The sequence below is a fragment of the Aotus nancymaae genome, unplaced genomic scaffold, assembly GCF_030222135.1.
Source record: "Aotus nancymaae isolate 86718 unplaced genomic scaffold, 86718_ANA_hifiasm-v0.15.2.pri h1tg000029l, whole genome shotgun sequence".
NCBI lineage: Eukaryota > Metazoa > Chordata > Mammalia > Primates > Aotidae > Aotus > Aotus nancymaae.
The window spans coordinates 18,716,182-18,734,604 of record NW_026988442.1 but is presented as its reverse complement, the minus strand read 5'-3'; the positions used below and the strand labels follow the sequence as shown (position 1 = coordinate 18,734,604).

Genomic DNA, 18,423 nt, shown 5'->3' with positions numbered 1-18,423 from the left:
TTTTTTTTTTTTTGGGGGATGGAGTTTCACTCTGTCGCCCAAGCTGGAGAGCAGGGGTGCGATCTCGACTCACTGTAACCTCCGCCTCCCAGATTCAAGCAATTCTCCTGTCTCAGCCTCCTGAGTAGCTGGGACTACAGGTGCCCACCACCATGACCAGCTAATTTTTTTTTTTAATTTTTAGTACAGACAGAGTTTCACCATATTGGCCAGGTTGGTCTCAAACTCCTGACCTTGTGATCTGCCTGCCTCGGCCTCCCAAAGTGCTGGGATTACAGACGTGAGCCACCGGGCCCAGCCGCCACCAATTTCTAATTCAACGAGACCCCAAAGCTTGACTGGACTCCCACCGCCCCTCAAGGAAGCTGCAAGACTTCCCAGGCCAGCCTTCTCTGGATTCCTTCCTCCTGGCATTCCTTCCACGTTTGCCAGCACGTCTTCTACGATTACTAAAGTATCTACTACTTTAACTTCTAAGAGAACTGATAATCTTGTATTGTTGCATTTTGTCTATCTGTATGAATCTCTCCCTTAATGCACTGTTCCCTTAAAGTAAAAGCTAAGACTTTGTCGTTGTTTAATCACTTGCTCTTAGTATAAAGACAAAATAAGACTGATATGGAATCGCCTAGGCTCAAGCTCTGACTCCACCATATCCTCACTGTGTAACTTTAGCAAGTTACATTTTACCTCTTAGCCACACTTTTCTCATCTATAAGATGGGGAAAACAGCACATATTTCACAGCGCCGTTATGAGCATTAAATTAATAAACACATGGAACACTCAGTGCTGCCTGGCCACTTAGAAGCACTCAGAAAATGTTAACAAGTACTAATGGTGCTGAGGATGTGGCTAAATACTTGGCACACAGGCTTTCAACCCAACTGCTGAGGCGGGTATGCCACTTCCTTAAAAGTACAGACTTCTGAGCCACACAGATCTGGCTCTGCTCCTTACCAGCTGTGTTGTCCTGAATTTGATTGAACTTCTCCCTAGACCTTATGACTAATTGTAAAATGAGAATATTACTGACACCTCAAGGAGTGGGAGACTGAGCAAGAGAATATCTGGAGAACCCCTGCCACAGTGTAACCTATCGTGTCCCTGACTAATAGTAGTCACTGTATACTACTTTTCCTTTTCTTACCCTTAGTGACTGCCTAGGCTAAACACCCAGCACTTGCTTAAATAATACATGTCTTTGAAAATAAAATTGAATTTTTATGTAATAGCTACTAACATCATCGAACAAAAAGTAGTTTTTCTTGCAAAGCCTGCATGGGAAAATCAATCACATGATGTGCACTGACACTGATGTGACTGTTAATGATTCTTAAGTATTGTCATGGGCTATGAAGTTCCTTCAGTAAGAATACCCATCAGAAAGAAAAATGGACCTTGCTGGAAAAAATATGCAACCTGACCTTCAGCTTTTCATAGATGCAGGCAACTCAAAATATAAAACCCAGTGTTGGTACAGAGCACACCATGCTGCCTCACACCAGCCCAGCATGAGAACTTTAGGAGGACAACTCAACAGAATGAAGCAAGGGAAGTCACCAGCTGAGGCAGTTTCTTCTCACCTTCACTGGACTTCTTGGGCACTTGAAACTTGACAAGAAGCTTTTTCAATTGTTCTCTTACAGTCGCAGCTCTGACCAGACCCTTGTAATTCAGGAAATGTTCCTGACACCACTGAGAGTTCTTATTGTGCTACCGAACAACCCAGAGAGAGGGAGTTAGAAAAACAGACATGTTGTTGACTCATGCTATATTGTAAAGATCATTCTTTTCTCCTCCCCCATGTGCTGTTCAATGGCATAAGACCTAAAGATTGGAACTGGCCCTTTTTTACCCCACCTCTCAAAACAGATGTTAACAACCTTGCACACATCTGATTGCTCTGCAACCCCACTCTTTGCACTAAAGGGCAAATGAGAACTTAATGACAAGCAGAGATGTTTTCAATTTTAAATACCTTCATGTGATTGAACTATCAGAAAGAATCGCTTTCCCGTGTGGTTCTTTGTAAATCAACTTTTCTTCTTTGGCACGCTTCAATTTGTCACTTTATGATACTACAGGCCAACAAAATGACACTTGCCAATGTAGAAAAAATTTACAAATTACTATTATTTGTCCCCAAAGTATGATTTTTCTATCAACAGTATTTAATTTTTCTGCATTCATAAGTATGATCATTATGTCTTAGAGTATACTGCTGTGGAAATATACCTCTGAAATTATATTGTAAGTTAGGAAGGAAAGTGCTTTAAATAAGAAAATGCAATTACGGCTGGGCACGGTGGCTCACGCCTGTAATCCCAGCACTTTGGGAGGCCGAGGCGGGTGGATCACGAGATCAAGAGATCGAGACCATCCTGGTCAACATGGTGAAACCTCGTCTCTACTAAAGATACAAAAAATTAGCTGGGCATGGTGGTGCGTGCCTGTAATCCCAACTACTCAGGAGGCTGAGGCAGGAGAATTGCCTGAACCCAGGAGGCAGAGGTTGCGGTGAGCCGAGATAGCACCATTGCACTCCAGCCTGGGTAACAAGAGCGAAACTCCGTCTCAAAAAAAAAAAAAAAGAAAGAAAAAAGAGAATGTAATTAATAGAAGATATTCCAAGAAGGCAACTATAAAATAATACAATGCACCCACTTTCTACTGGTAAAGAAAGCTTCAGCTTAGAGATGACACATTGTGCCTGTATAAATGAATTTTATCTGATTTAAACCGTAAGTCTCAATAAGAGGTGAATTTCTTTTTTCTGAAAACTTTTCACCAACTGAATAATCTTCCTCAAATCACTGGTAAACAAAATTTTAGCATTTCTTCACTTCTAAAAGAGTATTTAAGAAATGAATGTTAAAAATCTGAAATATTATACCCTTTCTTTTATGTAAGGTTTCTTTTTTCATCATTTCCATCACCTTTAGATCTCATTTATTAACAATTTTTCATGAGAACTTTAAGCTGTATTATTTGCTCTTAGTTTTATAGAATATTAACAATAAAAATTAACATTACCTAGAGCTAAATATGTGTGGGATGTGTGAATATGCACAGATCACAACTAAATGTCTTCTCATGGCAGCTGGGACAGCTTTGAAGATTCAACCTAGGACTTCAAGTTGCTCTCAGCCTCATTTACCTGGCAGAAAATATAACAGAACTTCCTATTCAAATGTTGCCTTTCTGTCTACGACATGGTGGATGTGAGATGACTTGAGGCTGGGCACTGGCCTGCCGCTAGTGTACCATATCTCCAAGCAAGGGAAAGCAATGAATGATTCCTGTGTTCTTCTCAGCAATACTGCACCACAAACTCAGCAGAAAGCCCAACCTACCAGTTAGAAGTACTGGCAATAAATCTAACGGGAAAATAAAGGGCTCTCTTGGGCATTCCTTTATGAAGTGAACTTCTGGGATCCTCCCTCCTAGATCACCTCCAGTGGGTGGTGTGTTGAGGTAGCATTTAGAGCAGGAAGTTGTGCTTACTTTAATAAATGCTTCATATACGTTGAGCATAGTGAGGTGGTCGCCCTCCTCCACAGCAAATTTACGGTGCACTCGAATCTAGAAAGAATAAAGCAACATTCAGAAGCTGACTCTTGGCCGGGTGTGGTGGCTCCCGTCTATAATCCCAGCATTTTGGGAGGCTGAGGCAGAAAGACTGTTTGAGCCCAGGAGTTTGACACCAGCCTAGGCAACATAGGTAAACCCCATCTCTACAAAACTAAAAAAGAAAAAAAATTAGCAGAGCATGGCAGTATGTCCCTCTAAGTCCCAGCTACTAGGCTCAGGTGGGAGGATCGCTTGAGCCCAGGAGCCATGTTTGCACCACTGTACTCCATAGCAACAGTGTGGGATGGAAGGAAGGAAGGAAGGAAGGAAGGAAGAAAGGAAGGAAGGAGAGAGAAAGAGAAAGAGAGAAAAAAGAGGGAGAGGGAGGGAAGGAAGAAGGAAGGAAGGGAGGAAGGGAGGGAGGGACGCATGGAGGGACAGAGAGAGAGAGAGACTCCTGTGAGTCTTTTGCACTGGGAAGTAACATTGCATGGTGAATAGCGTGTGGGTTATGGATTCAGAAACACCTGATTTGCAGCATTCTAGCTCTGCCATATCCTGAAAGACCTTAGCTTGGTTACTTAACCCTTCTCAGCCTTGATTTCCTTATCTGTAAAATCAGGAAACTAAATCTATCTATCAAGATTGCTGTGGATTAAGATAATTTAATATAAAGTATCTGGCAAAAAAAAATTGATAAAATGTTAATGTTCTTGTCTCTCTCCCTATCTAGTTAATATCATCTCTTTCAGAAGAATCCTCCCAACCCCCAAGAGAAAGTAGGCACCAGGAAGACAGGGGACCAGCTGTCTAACATACAGCAGACACTCAATATTCCTGGACTACCAAAAATTGTACAATCCTTTCACAGCCCATCCTTAGGTTTCTCTTTCTGTAAGATCCTGAGCAATGCCATCTGTTCCCATGGGTTAAAGCAGCAGCACATACAATATATATGCAAGTACACAGATACAGTCACACATCACTTAGCAACGCAAGTTATATTCCAAGAAATGTGTCACTGGATAATTTCATCACTGTGCAAACATCACAGAATGTACTTAAACAAACCTACATGGTATAGACTACTACACACCTGGGCTGAATGGCACATCCTGTAGCTCCTAGGCTAAAACCTGCATAGTATGTTACTGTACTGAATACCGCAGGCAACTGTAACAGGATGGTAAGTATTTGTGTCTAAATGTATCTAAAGACAGAAAAGGTACAGTAAAAGTATCCTACTGTAACCTTACAGAACCACCATCTTATATACAGTCCATCATTAACTGAAAAGTCATTATGTAGCACATGACCGCGTATTTATTAACCTCAGAATTTTAGCCTTGAACCAAATACCACATAATCAATCAACCTTCCTTTCTTCCACTTACTTATTCATTAACAGATGTTTACCAAGCACCTACTATAGACAAGGCACTACTCTAAGCATCCAGGATGTTACAGTAAATAAACAGTGGTGGGAGAAAGGCAACAAACAAGTAAGAATATACGTAGTAGAGCAGCTGGTAAGAAGCACTAGAGGAGAAAAATACAGCAGGGAGTGGAGATGAAGGGGGTTAAATATTACAACTGCAGACAGAGTTGCCAGAACCTCAGTCTTCTAAGCTTTAAAGTGAGTTTCTCTGCTCTCAGAAAGGACTATTAAGAAGGTTAAGTAAAAACAAAACAAAAATAGATATAAGCATCTGGGCACAGAGGCAGAAAAACTTTGTAATCTAGATACACAACTGACGAGGAGGATCCTAACAATTCCTAAGAAAGTTTCTCTCCTCCTCATTACACATACAAACTCAGCCCCTCCATGCATGGCTGCTGATTCTGACTTTCAAACAGGAAGTGACTGAACTTACCTCTGACCTACCTCTATCAGCACACTTTACTTCCAAGTATCTCTTCAGACTCAAAACTTTTCCTTCCATCTTTCCAGTGTTCACTCAATTAGTCTCTGCTGATGCCCGCGCCTTAGGTGGGGTTTAGATCTCTCTAGTTCATAATGGCCCACCTGCAACACCACCATGATGCCGTGTGGTGCCCAGAATCAGTCTGCTGTACTCCAGACATCTGACTTCTTATGTCACTAATGTCCCCAACCAGGTTGGGGTTTCTAGTAGAGCAGTCTGAATGACAATTTCCCTGACAGAAACTGGAATTTGGTAGTTCAACGGTTAAGGTCTGGGGCTCTGGACTGTGAATCCAAGTCAACAATTCTGGCTGTGCAACTGTGAATGAGTTATCTAACCTCTCTGTGCCTCCATCTTTAAAACATGGTAATAGGCCAGGCGCGGTGGCTCATGCCTGTAATACCAGCACTTTGGGAGGTCAAGGCGGGCAGATTACCTGAGGTCAGGAATTCGAGATGGGCCTGGCCAACATGGTGAAACCCTGTCCCTGCTGAAATACAAAAATTAGCCAGGGGTGGTGGAGCACGCTTGTATTCCAGCTACATGGGAAGTAGGAGAATCGCTTGAACCCGGGAGGTGGAGGTTGCAGTGAGCTGAGATCATGCCACCGCACACCAAGCCTGAGTGACAGTGAGACTCCCTCTCAAAAAAAAAAAAAAAAAAAATCAAACATGATAATAATATCTACTTCCCAAGTTTATGATGAAGATAAAGTGGAATGATGCCTGCAAAATGCCTCGCACAACATCAAGCACACAATAAATACTCAAAACATGAGCTGATCACATTTGTACAGTGCTGTCTTCAGCAGTTCCTGGGCAGAGTTTTAATAAGGAAAGCTCAAAGCAAAAGAGACTGGTACAGACAGCCTGGGGAGGGAGCTGACTTACTGCCTGAGACTTCTGGTTTGGTGGGACCACAAAGATATTCTGGATCTGCATCATGGCAGCGATGCTCAGAATTTCCTGAGAACAGCCAAAGTTTCCTGTAAAACAAAAAGCGTGTTTGGTTTCAACCATATAATGTGTCAACAAGAAGTGAAAGACATTTTCTGATATTTTCCTTGCATCACACTGAAGACTAAGATTGTATTTTTTCTATAACTTAACTTTTAAAGTTTATAGCATATGAGCCTGGGCAACATGGCAAAACCCCATTTCTACAAAAGATTTAAAAATTACGCATAGTGGTAGGTGCCTGTGGTCCAGGTATTCAGGAGGATTGCTTAAAGCCAGAAGGTCAAGGCTACAGTGAGCCAAGTTCACACCACTGCACTCCAGACAGGGTGATAGAGTGAGACCCTCTCTCAGAAAAATAAAAATAAAGTTTATAGTACATAAATATTTCAGTCAGCCAAATACGAAGTCCCATATGTAGCGCAGATGAACAGCAGCCTTGAAGGACTCCAAAAAAGGAGGTGTTACTGCCCTCTGCAGCTGAAATACGGGGGACTCTGACTGTCAAGACTGACCCCACCACTAAGGGCAGGTCAGCTCCACATCTGCTCCCTACCCTGCTGTGGGAACATCTAGAATCCTGGCAGGAAGTCAGAGAGCAAAAAGGGGCAGGGAATAAGCGGCTTGTGCCCCTTCTGCTGTTTCTCTACTCCTGACTCCTTCTATGAAATAGCTTCCTTCTCAAAAGGGCTCATCTCAGCTGGGAAGTCCAAGGCACAACTAGACCAGCAAAGTATGATGGGGGCTGCTGGAGCACACGGGAGCAGCTGGAAACAGAGTCAGCAGCAATTACCACTCCAGGGCGCAAGGCAGAGCACAATGCACTGCCTGTCCCATCTCCCCACCACCTCCCACTTCATGAATGATGCACTTCCCCAGCCCATACTTAGAATCTTGTTTCTCGGCTGGGTACAGTGGCTCACGTCTGTAATCCCAACACTTTGGGAGGCCGAGGCGGGTGGATCACCTTATGTCAGAAGTTCAAGACCAGCCTGGCCAACACGGTGAAACCCCGTCTCTACTAAAAATACAAAAAATTAACCGGGTGTGGTGGCAGGCGCCTGTAATCCCAGCTACTCAGGAGGCTGAGGCAGAGAATTACTTGAACCTGGGAGGCGGAGGTTGTAGTGAGCCGAGATTGTGCCACTGCACTCCAGCCTCGGCGACAGAGCAAGACGCTGCCAAGAAAGAAAAGAAAAGAAAAGAAAACAGGAAAAAAGAAAAGAAAGAAAATGTGGTATATATAAATATGTACACACACAATGAAATACTATACAGCCTGAAAAAAAAAGAAGAAAGCGCTGTCATTCACAATAGCATAAATGGAACTGGAGGACATTATGCCAAGTGAAATAAGGCAGGCACAGAAAGACAAACACTGTATGATCTCACTTATATACGGAATCTAAAAAAGTCAATCTCATGGAAACAGAGAGTAGAAAAGTGGTTACCAGAGGCTAAGAGATCCCCTGTGTCAGGGGGGTGAATGGAGAAAAGGGAGGTGTTAATCAAAGGGTACAAAGTTTCAGTTAGACTGGAGGAATAGGTTTTAGTGATCTATTGCACTACATCGTGACCAGAGTTAATAATAATGTATTGTTTATTTCAAAATTGCTACAAGAATAGAATTTTAACATTCTTAGCACAAAAAATGACAAGTTGGTGAGCTGGCAAATACGTTAATTGGCTTGACTGAATCTTTCTACAACATATACATAAAATACACTGTATCTCATAAATATATACAATTATTATTTGTCAATTAATAATTTTTTTTAATTAAAGAATTATATAATTTAGTAACTTCACTTCTGGCTATATACTCAAAAAACGTAAAAGCAGGGACTCAAACAGATATTTGTGTATCCATGTTCATAGCAGTATTATTCACAATAGCCAAAAGTGAGGAGCAACCAAAGTGTCAACAGACGAGTAAACAAAACATGGTATAGATATCAAATAAAATACTGTATCTCCTTAAAAATAAAGACAATTTTAACACATTCTACAACATGAATGAACCTGGAAAACATTATGCGAACAGAAACCAGAGAGTCACAAAGGACACACACTGTGTGACTGCACTTCTTAAGGTTCTTAAAGTAGTCAAATTCATAGAGACAGAAAGTAGCGGTGGTTGCCAGGGCGGAGAGAACAGGGAATTTGTGTTTACCAGGTATGGCGTTTCAATGGTGCAGATGGAAAAAGTTCTAGAAATGGATGGTGCTGACGGTTGCATAACGATGTGAATGTACTTCATATCACAGAACTACACGTTTAAAATGGTTAAAACAATAAATGTTATGTTATAAATAAATATATATACTTTTTTTAGCATATTCTGCCCTCTTCCCCACAGTGCTCAGAATTCAGGTAAACAACACCTCTGACAGTCCAAATAAAATCAATTCAAGCTATCAGGCTCTACCTACCTGATTCAAGCAGCATTTTGGCAAACATAGGATTCAAAGGAAACTCTGCTATTCTCATGCCAAGCGGTTCAGTCAGGCGACAGTCTTTGTCCAGACCTGCCGTAAGAACAACAAAAGAAATCAGAAGGCAGGTAGCATTGTGTTGGAAGGCCTACAGTTGTTGAGAGAATAAAAGATAATGTATGCTAAAAAGAAAAAGTATCTAAAAGATATTCATGCACTACTAAACTCCATTTGACACTAGAGTGCCGTTACATTAAAAGAAGAAAAGATCTCCACTGAGCTCTTGAATACCCAATTTTTAAAAACTGACACTTCTAATGACTTCTATTGAGTGATTTAATTATAAGGAAATGTCCCTGCAGCCTTCTTCTGCTCGTACCCTCTCCTCAATCTGCAGCAGCCTTACCTGTTTCCACTACTCCAAAGAGACCACTCTTTCCAAGAATCTAACAATTGGGTAAGCACCAACACAAGGCATCTTCCTGACAGCCTGGGCAGCACTTGGCTCTGCTGGCCGCTGCTTCTTGGTACTACTCTTCCCCAGCTCCTGCTCCCCACTGCCCCCCGCAATCTCCTGATTCTCTGCATCCACTTGCCCCCCTCAGTCACTGTCTGGACTTTCTTCTACCTCCAGCACCTGAGAGGCCACAGATGTGCCAGGAGGGCATCAATCACATCCCGTGTCCCAGGCCCTTCTTACACTACATGAGTGATATGGTTTGGCTGTGTCCCCACCCAAATCTCACCTTGAATTGTAATAATCCCCACATGTCAAGGGCAGGGCCAGGTGGAGATAACTGAATCACAGGGTAGTCTCCGGCATACGGTTCTCGTGATAATGAATATGTCTCACAATATCTGATGGTTTTATAAATGGGAGTTCCCCTGCACAAGTTCTCTTGCCTATTGCCATGTAAGACATGCCTTTGCTCTTCCAAGATTGTGAGGCCTCCCCAGCCATGTGGAACTGTGGGTCCATTAAACCTCTTTCCTTTATAAATTACCCAATCTTGAATACCTCTTTATTAGCAGCATGAAAACAGACTAATACAATAAGCAACTACAAAGCCGGAACTTGGAATCTAAACACTAACCCAGATCCCTCTGGTGCCAACACCAGAACTGTTCATGCAACTGCCTCCTGGGCATTTTGCTGAACTGGGCTGACTCCTTCAACTCCCCACGTGCCCTCCTTGCTCTCTACTACTTGCCAAAATCCAGGTATTGGATTCCCAAGACCTCCAAGTACAGACTACGGTTTTACTACTTAAATGCTATAAGAGCTCAGAGTAAGGCAGAGCTCAGTAAGACATCTCTTTAAAGGTAATAATTCAGCTTGAAATTAAATTAAGCTGGCGGGCTCCCTCTGCATTTTCCAGCTTATTTAGGGTATTGAAGAAATAGGAAATATTTTAAATTTCATTCTGTTTGACTGGAGAAAAACCAGCCCAAATAAAAAACTCCTATGCTGTCAACATTCTCTGATCCTCATGACATATTTGCCTAGGAAACCTGCTTTCAAGTTCCTATTATGTATTTGAGAAGAGGGGGTGGAAACCTTCTCCACTCTTCTCCAACACACATTCACTCCAGGCTGATTTTATGTAAATCCAGCCAAAGGCCTTTTAAATCACTGGAGAAATTTTGAATCAGTAATTGGCTGTTCACAGATAAGTAAAATCAACATAATGAATAAAGATGGACCCCCTACTTCACTCCACACCAAAAAAGTAACTCAAAATGGATCAGATCTAATGTAAGGGCCAAAGCTACAAAACCTAGGAGAAGATCTTAATGACTACAGGTTAGGCAAGTTTCTTAAACATGACACCAAGAGCACACATAACAAAAGAAAAAAATACAGATAAACTGAACTACACAAAAACTTAAAATTTTTGTACTGCAAACCATACTAATAAGTAAAAAGTAAATACACGTAAGAAAAAGCCAAACCACAGAAATGGGAGAAATATTTACAAACCATGTATCTGATAAGAATATGTGCCCAGAATACATAAAGAGCTTCAACTCAATTTTTTAAAAAGACAATAGCACAAACAAAAATGGGCAAAGGATTTGAACAGACTTTTCTCCAAAGAAGATTTACAAATGGGCAGCAAACACATGAAAAGGTGCCCAATATCATGACTCATCAGGGAAAGGCAATCAAAACCAAGAGATACCATTGCATACCCACTAGGATGGCTCTAACACAAAAGACAATTATAAGCACTGGCAATGATATGGAAAAACTGGAACTCTTCATACACTGCTGGTGGGAATGTCTACCAAAACGATATTTATATGTTAATATTCATAGCAGCATTATTTATATTAGCCAAAAAGTGGAAACAACCCAAATGCCATCAACTAATGAATGGATAAAAAAACATGTGGTATATCCATACAACAGAATATTATTCAGCGATAAAAAGGGATACAGTACAAATATAAGCTACAACATGAAGGAACCTGGGAAACATCACACTAAATGAAAAGAAGCTGCTATGGTTTGTATGTGGTCTGTCCCCACCAAAGCTCATGTTGCAATTTGATCCCCAATGTGGCAGTGTTGGGAAGTGGGGCCTAGTGGGAGGTGTATGGGTCATGGGGGTCATCCCTCATGAACAGTTTAATGCCCTTAACCAGGGTGAGTAATGGATTAGATCCCATGAGAGCAGGTTCTTAAAAGAGCCTGGCTTCCTCAGTTTCTCTCTCTGGCTTCCTCTCTTGCCATGCCATCTCTGCACTCACCCACTCACCTTTTGCTTTCCACCTTGAATGGAAGCAGGCCGAGGCCCTCCCCAAATACAGCTGCCTAATCTTGGCGCTTTCAGCCACCTGAATCATAAGCCAAATAAACCTCCTTAGAAATTACCCATTACTGAGCCACAGATTCAGGATGTGGTTGTTGGGTGGAGAAAAAAATAATTTCTAAATAAAACTCTTTAGAAAGTATTCTGTTATAGCAACACAAGACAGACTGAGACAGAAGCCAATCATAAAAGACCACATATTATACAATTCCATTTATATGAAATCTCCAGAAAAGGAACACCTATAGAGATAAAAAGTATCTATAGAGATGGAGCCAGATAAGTGGTTGCCTTGGGCTGGGGGACTGAGGGGAAGGAGAATGAGAAGTTGAGTGCCAATGGGTAAAGATTTCTTTTTGGGTGATGAATACACTCACAATTAGATTGTGGTGATGGTTGCACAACCCTGAGAATATACTAAAAGCTACTGAATTTGTACATTGTAAATAAGTGAATTGTATGGTATACAAATTACACTTCAATAAAACTATTTTTTTAAAGTAGCGCTCAAAATAAATCTCATAAAACAAAATCTCCACTAAAACTTAATTCCAAATTGGAAATTATATTCACTTGGGGTACCAGTCACAGAAGAGACAATACTTCCTGAAGAGGTGAATTCTGGCTACGATTTTCTCTATGTCAAGATAAATGCTATCAAGCTTGGTGCAAAAGCAATTGCAGTTTTTGCCATTACTTTCAATGACAAAAAACATAATTATTTTTGCACCAGCCTAACACATTTTCAATCAACAAGCAAACAGAAGCTCCCCCATAACATGGTATTTTCTTGCCCAAACAATACTAGAAGCTGATAATGTCCCCAGTTCTCCATGAGCAACTCCAGAAATGAAATGAAGAGGATTTAGGGAGAGGATACCGAGCCACAGATTCAGGATGTGGTTGCTGGGTGGAGGAAAAGGTCTGGGGAGGTAAGAGCTGACATCCTGGTAGGGAACTGCTGATCGCTAGACATCTCCTAGGAGTGTGACCCTGGTGATTCTTCTTAATAGCTTCTGACAAACTGGCAATGTTTTATATACTGGCTGTCATCATCAGCTTTCATGCTGTCTAACTATGGTCCCAACTTCCTATTTCAATAAAGTATCATTAAGGGGATTATATATATAGGGAGAACCAATCCCATTCCTGAAGATGCTAAGAGCCCTAAAGTGAATACAACCTCACTAACATCGCAAAAGAGAACACATAATAAGAGAGAATGGTAAGAAAGAAATTGGTATACCTCCCAGAGCATACAGTAACTCCAAGGCTTGAACCATCGACTGTGCTGGAGGGGGCTGTAAAAAACATAAAAATCTTCCTAAATCAATTTATTTGGGCAACAAACATTAAAATGTGGCTATTTCCTTCTCAAATGCACTCTCCCCTCTAGCATGCCCCCTTCTTCCCAGCCTCCACCTTGCTGTTCATGCTGGTAGCACCTCTGGAAATGCCCTTCCTGTCCTTCTAGACACCCTTGTACTGCTTGGCCTTTAAGGCTCAGCTTGATGAAACATCTCCCATTGAAGCACTCCTTCATCCTCCCCTCCATCAGACGTGATAGGTCCCTATCTTAAACTATCTCTTCATTTTCCTTAAACCCTCCTGAGACATTTCTAATTTTTACTTCCCAGACTCAACCTTCTACCTGGGGCCCCAGGATAATTTATCTTTGTGTCACCCAGAGACCCACTCCTGGCCCCATGATGGGTAAATAACATATGCTGAATTTGTTTTTTCTTAATCCCTGTCTGGAAAACTGCAACATATGTTGAATTTGAATTTCAAAAATAATAGAGAGTTCTAGAGAACCTGAAGTTCATAAGCAAAGCTGATGTTGTGACCCTCAGTCTGATTTTCCAGATCTTTACCTCCTTTCCTTCCAGAAATCTTTACTGAGCACCTAAATGTCAGGCATCATTTTTTTCTCTCTAAATTATGAGGTTTCTAATAAGCCAGGTAATAATATTATAGGACTTTTTAAAACTGCATAGCATGTTTTCTAAATGCATTTTTTTCTAAATCCACATAGCGTTTTTTTCTAAATACATTCATGTAACAAATGTATTTTAATTGTCACATTGTTTTAGCTCAGTTGTACAGGTGAGGAAAGTGAACTGCAATAGGAAAAGACATCTGAACAAGGTCATATAGGCAGTTGGTGGCAAAGCTGAATTCAGGCCCCGTTCTTTCCAGTCTACCGCCCCTACTCTCTTGGCCAAAGACCAAAGTTAAACTTTTTTAAAAGTTGCAGTGACTGTACACACAGGTGAACACACTTACAAGGGCAGGAACTAAACCTACTGGATTCATGACACAGAGAGGATTCAACAAATCACCACTGAGAAATCATGTAAATGATCCACTAGTCCTTCCCTGGTACCTACAACATCTTTCTCTACAAAGAGGCAAAATGGACAACACCTAAATGAAGGAGCTTAGATGCTCTGGGATCCTTTACACTGAGAATGCATGAGATAACAGGAATAGCAATCTCTGAACTAGGTTTTAAACGATTACAGAAAAAACAAGGTCCTCTTTGACTCAATTCCTGGCCTGATTTCCAGTCAAATAATAAAAAAAATTATCCCCCTCCCCACAAAGATCTTATCTATAGTATTTTCATCTAATCACATTCATCAGTATTTCTCCATGACCTCAAGTGATTTGAGATAATATAGCAACACTGTTTTAATATATCTGGAATTACTGTGTATGTATAGTTTTAGTGCGGTCTTCTTACTACAAGTTTTTCTGTTTCCACTGTTTCTTGTACCCAAACTAACTTCACAGTAAATACTTGGGATAGCTGCATAATACTCTATGACAATCATACTCCATAAAGAAGTCAATTTTCTTATTACTGGGCAATTGAGTTGTTTCCAGTTTTTCAGCATTGTAAATACCATCGCTAAATATACAAAATTATATGCACCCTGTAATTTCAACCATAAAAACCACAATTTCAGGGGATAATAACCAAAAGGAAATATGTGAAGATAAATTTATATATCTTTTTTCATTTTTCAACTATCCAAAAGTTTTGCTATGATTTTAATTATTTATATTTTAAAATTTAATATAAATGTTATAAGCATTATCATATATGTAAGCTTTTTTTCTTCTTCCAAATTATTTTTTCAGGAGACATGTTTATGAGAAGAAATAGCAGGCATTTCTACAGCTCATTCAATATTGTCAGAAAGTCCTCCATGAGGACAGAAACAGTAGAAAACCATGAGCAACATGGGAGAAATTTACATTCCCAAATTGTGGCAGTTTTGGATTTCAACACTTTTATTTACAGTTGATCATTTAATTAGTGTAAAGTCAGCCAGGAAAGGTGGCTCACACCTGTAATCCCAGTACACTGGGAGGCCGAGGCAGGTAGATCACCTTAGGTCAGGTTTTCAAGACCATCCTGACCAACATGGCAAAACCCTGTCTCTACTAAAAATACAAAAAATTAGCTGAATGTGAGGCTGAGACACAAAAATCACTTGAACCCAGGAGGCGAAGGTTGCAGTGAGCCGAGATTGCACGACTACACTCCAGCCTAGGTGACAGAGTGAGTGAGACTCTGTCTCAAAAAAAAAAGAAAAAAAAAAATTAGTGTAAAGTCATCCTTTATAGCTGTATTATTGTGCACTCATATCTCTCCTAGAGAAGCTCAACATGTCCTCATGATAGTTACAATCTGAATTTGTGCTGTTTCTTTCCTTTAGCTTTATTTAGTGAATACTTACTGTGAATGACGTATGTATAAAAACTCCTTATATTTTTTGAGATATTCATCTGTCATTTCTGTCACTGTATGTTTTCCTTTAATTTTACATGTGGCACTTTTGATAAGCCTTTAAATTAGCACATACTGTTTATCTTTTCTTTTCTTTGTTTTTTTTAAGAAGGAGTGTTGCTCTATTGCCTACGCTGAAGTGCACTGGCACAACCTCGGCTCACTGCAACCTTCGCCTCTGGGATTCAAGCATTTCTCCTGCCTCAGACTCCCAAGTAGCTAGGACTACAGGTGCCTGCCACCATGCCTGGCTAATTTTTGTGTTTTTAGTAGAGATGGGGTTTCACTATGTTGGCTAGGCTGGTCTTGAAGTCCTGACTGCAAGTGATCCACCTGTCTCGGCCTCCCAAAGTGCTGGGATTACAGGCATGAGCCCCCAGGCTCAGCCTATTTATCTTTTCTTTATAATAAACTTCTACTCTACACTGATAATCAAAGGGTCCATTTTCTCTATATTTATGGTAAGTACAGTTTTCTTTGGGAGAGATGATATTTGTATGTTCTATTCTTTCATTCACCTAGTTTACCATGACATATGACATTAGGGACTTTTACTATCCAAGAATCCTGACCTTAGGTCACCTGATCTTAGGAGTTTGAGACCAGCCTGGGCAACAAGGCAAACCCTCTCTCTACTAAAAATAAAAAAAATTAGCCAGGTGTGTGTGGTGGTACACACCTGTAATCCCAGCTACTCAGGAGGCTGAGGCACGAGAATCACTTGAGCCCAGGAGGCAGAGGTTGCAGTGAGCCAAGATGGCACCACTGCACTCCAGCCTGGGTGACAGAGTGAGACTCTCAAAAAAAAAAAAAAAAGAATAACCAAAGAAACCATAAAGGCAAAAACAGATTACTGTGAATATGTGTAGAATGTAAGGAATATTATAGACAAAGAAATATTTGTATGTTATAAAGATTAATGTCTTTAATATTCAAAGGACTCAACTCTTGAAAATCACTAATAGACACAAACAGTAACAGATAAATAGCTTAACAATTCAGAAGAAATATAAACTAATGTTTTTAGACAAATCTACCTTATGAGAAATTTTAAAATAATTATAATAAAAATAATATCCTCTCTCTCTCTGGCCAATCAAATCAGCAAAACTAAAAGAAGATAACATGGCACAATGGAAAGACCACAAGGTGGGCATTCATGCACTGCTATAGTTGACATCAGTAAAGTAATCTGGCCATGTCACAGGACCCTCAACAGGACTATGGCCCTTTGACCCAGTCATTCCACTGCTAGAAATCATCTCAGGAAGCAATCAGACACAAGGGTCTTCCTGCAGCTCTATCTAAACCCTCCAGGATCCCCCAATCATGGCACTCCTGCATCTAGACCTGTACAAAGACTAGCTGTCCTGGAACTCTCCACCCCTCCTAACCTGGTGAGATCCTACTTGGGTTTCAGGTTTCACCTGGGACATGACTAACTAAGCCTGGGGCCCTTCCTTTGTCTCTCAGAGCCCTGGGCACACTGCTCTGTAATGACCCACTTACTTGTCTCTATCCCCCAGCAGACAAGAACAGGAACTATTAAGAATAGGAATTGCGGCTACCTTGTCTGGCTGTTTTCCCCTACGTCCTGCACAGGGCCTGGTACAAAGCAGACACACAACACATGACCTGAGTAGGGAAGAAAAAGAAAGATGGCATGCCCTACGACAGTGTCCTGACATCCCCCTGTGAGCTCTCTAGCCTCCCTATGGCCCCAGACAGCAGGCAGGACTTACCGACATGAAGTGGAATCTGAGGACATTGTCAATTCCTAGTGCTTTCAGCTGCAGGATGACAGGTGCCAAATTACTACGCTGCATCTCAGGAACTGTAGACTGAGGCAACTGGTCAAAGGCTTCCTCTGAGGATAGGAAATCAGAACTGTTTGGGACCAAATGTCACAATCAAATGCAATCACTATGCCAAAGGGACAACTTTTCTTCTCTATCTTGAACAAGGGGCTCTAGGATTCTAAAAGCAGATGCGCATGATACTATGACATGAAGTTTTTTTATACTTAGGAAAGTCCATTCTATTTTTAAAATGCCTTAGATAAATATATCTGAATACACGTTTACAAAACTTTATCTTTTTACTTTAAAATTCTGTTTTTTAATTTTTTTTTTTTTTGTCAGCAAAACATTAAATCAAACCAACAAGTATTTGCTGAATCACTGTCAGTTGCCAGTTGCCACCATCTCTGTTTGGGGTAGAGTAAGTAAGTCAAGGAGGCAAGAGCTTCACATATAAGCAAAGAACAATTTCAAGATAAATCACCAAAATAGCAACCGAAATACAACAAATGACCAAATCTTATAAAGAGCAAACATTGCCCAAATCAAAGTTTTTAAATCAACAAGCCAGGTACACAATATCATTCCCAGAATCCAATGCTGCCCCAAACCAAGAAATGAATGTTTACATCCCCCACCAGGAAGAAAGGGTGACTTTACAAGGGGTGGAGCGGGAGCATCATAAAACACAGAGATCCCAAGACAGGAAGGACAGAAAGGGAGGTGAAAGGGGAAGAGACTTTGGAAGAAGGCCTTTTTGTAAAAGCTAGGCAGGAAGGGTGGGGAAAAAAGAGGAAGAGATTAACTCATTTTCATGTATATTCAGAAAGCTTAAGGATTATATAGAGAATCCTCCACCCACCAAAACCTCCCACATCAGTCAACATTTTAACTGATGCACACCTTTCTTAAACAATACAAGGGTGGCCCAAATTCCAGTTAGATCATAAAGCTTTAGTTAACTAGAGAAAAAGAAAACAAAACAAAAGCTACTATGAAGAAATATCACTATCCCTGAAGAACGTCAAAAAGGTTTTCTTTGAGAAAATAGACAACCAATATTCTGTGGACTGCCTGATACAAATTGGGTCTAACTGGAAGGTTCTGGATGACGGGCAACA

At 40.8% G+C, this 18,423-nt stretch overlaps 1 protein-coding gene across 4 annotated transcripts in view; it reads right to left on the bottom strand.

Moving 5' to 3' along the window:
• DHX35 (DEAH-box helicase 35) overlaps window positions 1–18,423 on the bottom strand; it is an 81,635-nt gene that overhangs the window by 14,981 nt on the left and 48,231 nt on the right. For 3 of the 4 annotated variants that reach the window (XR_010344543.1, XM_064382435.1, XM_064382434.1), the window contains exons 13-18: window positions 17,246–17,370; window positions 12,951–13,005; window positions 8,886–8,981; window positions 6,388–6,482; window positions 3,507–3,584; window positions 1,586–1,715 (exon numbers count right to left, since the gene is read on the bottom strand). Coding sequence is in view for 3 of the 4 variants with exons in the window: in XM_064382435.1 (XP_064238505.1) it covers window positions 1,586–1,715; window positions 3,507–3,584; window positions 6,388–6,482; window positions 8,886–8,981; window positions 12,951–13,005; window positions 17,246–17,370 (579 nt within the window). In the remaining variant the exon portion in view is untranslated. Of the gene's footprint in view, window positions 1–1,585; window positions 1,716–1,737; window positions 3,160–3,506; window positions 3,585–6,387; window positions 6,483–8,885; window positions 8,982–12,950; window positions 13,006–17,245; window positions 17,371–18,423 lie in introns of those variants that run through there. The other variant, XM_064382436.1, reaches the window with a different exon arrangement.